Raw genomic sequence first — 2,500 nt, forward strand, 5'->3', positions numbered from 1 at the left:
GATTGAGGTTCTGGATCGAGGAGTACGGTAGGTATTTTGAAGATTTATGCGTGGAGGATAGAAGAAAGGTGGTACTGAGTGATGCAGAGAGAGAGAGAGAGAGAGAGAGAGAGAGAGAGAGAGAGAGAGAGAGAGAGAGAGAGAGAGAAAAGCACTAGTAACTCGTGGGGATATAAATTGAGGTACTACGGTACTATGATTGAATAGATAACAAAGCTTTGTAAAATATGTCTGGATGAAGGAAAGATTCCAATGGAATTGAGTGAGAATGATAATTCCACTATATAAAATTATAAATGGTGAAGGCTATTTTCAGAATTAAATTGACACCACGTATTCTGCCATGGAAGGTCAGGGTAGGATTTTGACTGACGATGTATGGAATGTATGAAGTCGACTGATAGAAAAGAAATGTATGGGATTAGACAGGTAAAAGGAAGTGTGGGACCATTGTTCATTATCAACAGTTATATGAGTACGAAGGTATAATGGAACGGTTATAGATTTGATAGAGAGGAAATGTGGAGGGGTTTGAAATTATACTTAAAGAACACAAGTTGATTCGAGTAATTGAACAGTTTCATGACATGTATAATAAATGTGTTAAAATGTGGTATATATATATATATATATATATATATATATATATATATATATATATATATATATATATATATATATATATATATATATCCTCCCAAGGACAAGCAATCTTCTGACAAGCACGAAAAAAAAAAATAGGACCGACCAATCTTCTGAAGGAATATGAATAATAAGGTTGTGGAAAACGGAAACAGGAAGAGAGTTTCATATCCGATAAAGTCGACGGAGAAAGAGCGAATGATTTTTTTTTTTTTTTTTTTTTCTTATTCCAGTTGTACGCTGCCATCAAGATCGAAGACCTTGCAGCTATAGAGGAGATCTTGAAGGAGCCCAATTTTGACCTTAATGAGGTTATTACACAAGATGACACAGGTGGGTTGAATGGTTGATTATTATTCTTATCATTATTATGAGTATTCGAAACGGAAACATTTATTAGAACATTATGGAGTGAAAATTAACTAGCAAACAAGGCGTGTTCGGAATGAAGTGCTTTCATATTTCTATAGATTAAACCAGTGAAAGCAAGTTAAGTCAAGCAAAATATGATGCACATGCACTCTCAATCCAGCACCCCCCCCCCACCCACCCACCCCCCCCCCCCCCCCCTCCGCCATTAATAGAATATTATGGAGTGAAAATTAACTAGCAAACAAGGCGTGTTCGAAATGAAGTGCTTTCATATTTCTATAGATTAAACCAGTGAAAGCAAGTTAAGTCAAGCAAAATATGATGCACATACACTCTCAATCCAGCACCCCCCCCCCCACCCACCCCCCCCCCCCCCCCCCCTCCGCCAACAAACACTCATATAGGAATGTAGAATGTGATGGGTGTTGAGGGTCTTGGCGAAGTAGCAAATGAAAATGGAGCACATTTCATAAGTCTCTGTTCAGCAAATAATCTTGTCATTGGAGGTACTTTTTACAACACAAAAAAAAAATCACAAGTATACATGGACTTCATCATGTGGCAATTACAAAATAAAGGGAAATGTAAGTAGCTATAGAGGTGCAGATATTGGCAATGATCACCAGCTCCTTATTGCTGCTTTGAAATTAAAACTGATACCAGCCAACAGAAAGATAATTATAATACATAAGTTTGATACAACTAAGCTTCTAGAAGAAGAAGACAGAGAAACATTTTCAATTGAATGTAGGAATTGATTTGAAGTCTTAGAAACTTTTAGAGACGAAGAACAGACAGTTAATGAAGAATGGTGTGATATTAAGAACATAGAGTATATCAGTTAGTTGGTGGTGAAGCCTTTGGACATGCAGTTACAGGGAGAAAGTCGTGGATATCAATAGATACTTGGGATACTATAAAAAGGAGACAACAACAGAAATTGATTGTTGACATTTTTCAAGGAATTGATGAAAATTACAAGATAGAGCATGCTAAGTATTCCAGTATAGATAGTGAAGTCAAAAGAAGAGCCAGGAATGACTGGAGATAATATGAATTCAGGAGGTGGCTATGGTGTAAAAATTGCTCATAGAATTATTAATGAAATCTCACCTGGGGCAAAGAAAAAGAAGCATATACCTATCAAAAAGAGAGATGGCTGTGTTATAGAAACAGGAGTTGAAGAGAGACAACATTGGATGGAACACTTCAGTGATGTTATTAATAGGAAATATAGGGGTAATAATTTGATTAATATACCTGAAACTGATGGAGACCTTGATGTGCCCATGAATGAATTCGATGTGTTTGAAGTCAAAGCTATCCTAAAAAAAACTAAAGAGATGGAAAGACCATGGATACGATGGAATAACTGCCGAGATGATACTGGCTGAAAAGGAAGTAACTCCCAAGATTGTTTTGTAGCATGTGGCATGAAGAGGCAAAACCTGATGAATGGGAACTACGAGGGTTGATGAAAATAGCC

General features: G+C 36.6%; 1 protein-coding gene across 4 annotated transcripts in view; it reads left to right on the top strand.

The window, feature by feature from the left end:
- The window catches only part of LOC137642585 (uncharacterized), a 134,054-nt gene that overhangs the window by 44,851 nt on the left and 86,703 nt on the right, over nucleotides 1–2,500 (top strand). For all 4 annotated transcript variants that reach the window (XM_068375273.1, XM_068375276.1, XM_068375274.1 and 1 more), the window contains one exon: nucleotides 876–975. In XM_068375273.1, the coding sequence (XP_068231374.1) occupies nucleotides 876–975 (100 nt within the window). The remainder of the gene's footprint in view (nucleotides 1–875; nucleotides 976–2,500) is intronic.

The sequence above is a fragment of the Palaemon carinicauda genome, chromosome 6 (genome assembly GCF_036898095.1).
Source record: "Palaemon carinicauda isolate YSFRI2023 chromosome 6, ASM3689809v2, whole genome shotgun sequence".
Lineage (NCBI taxonomy): Eukaryota > Metazoa > Arthropoda > Malacostraca > Decapoda > Palaemonidae > Palaemon > Palaemon carinicauda.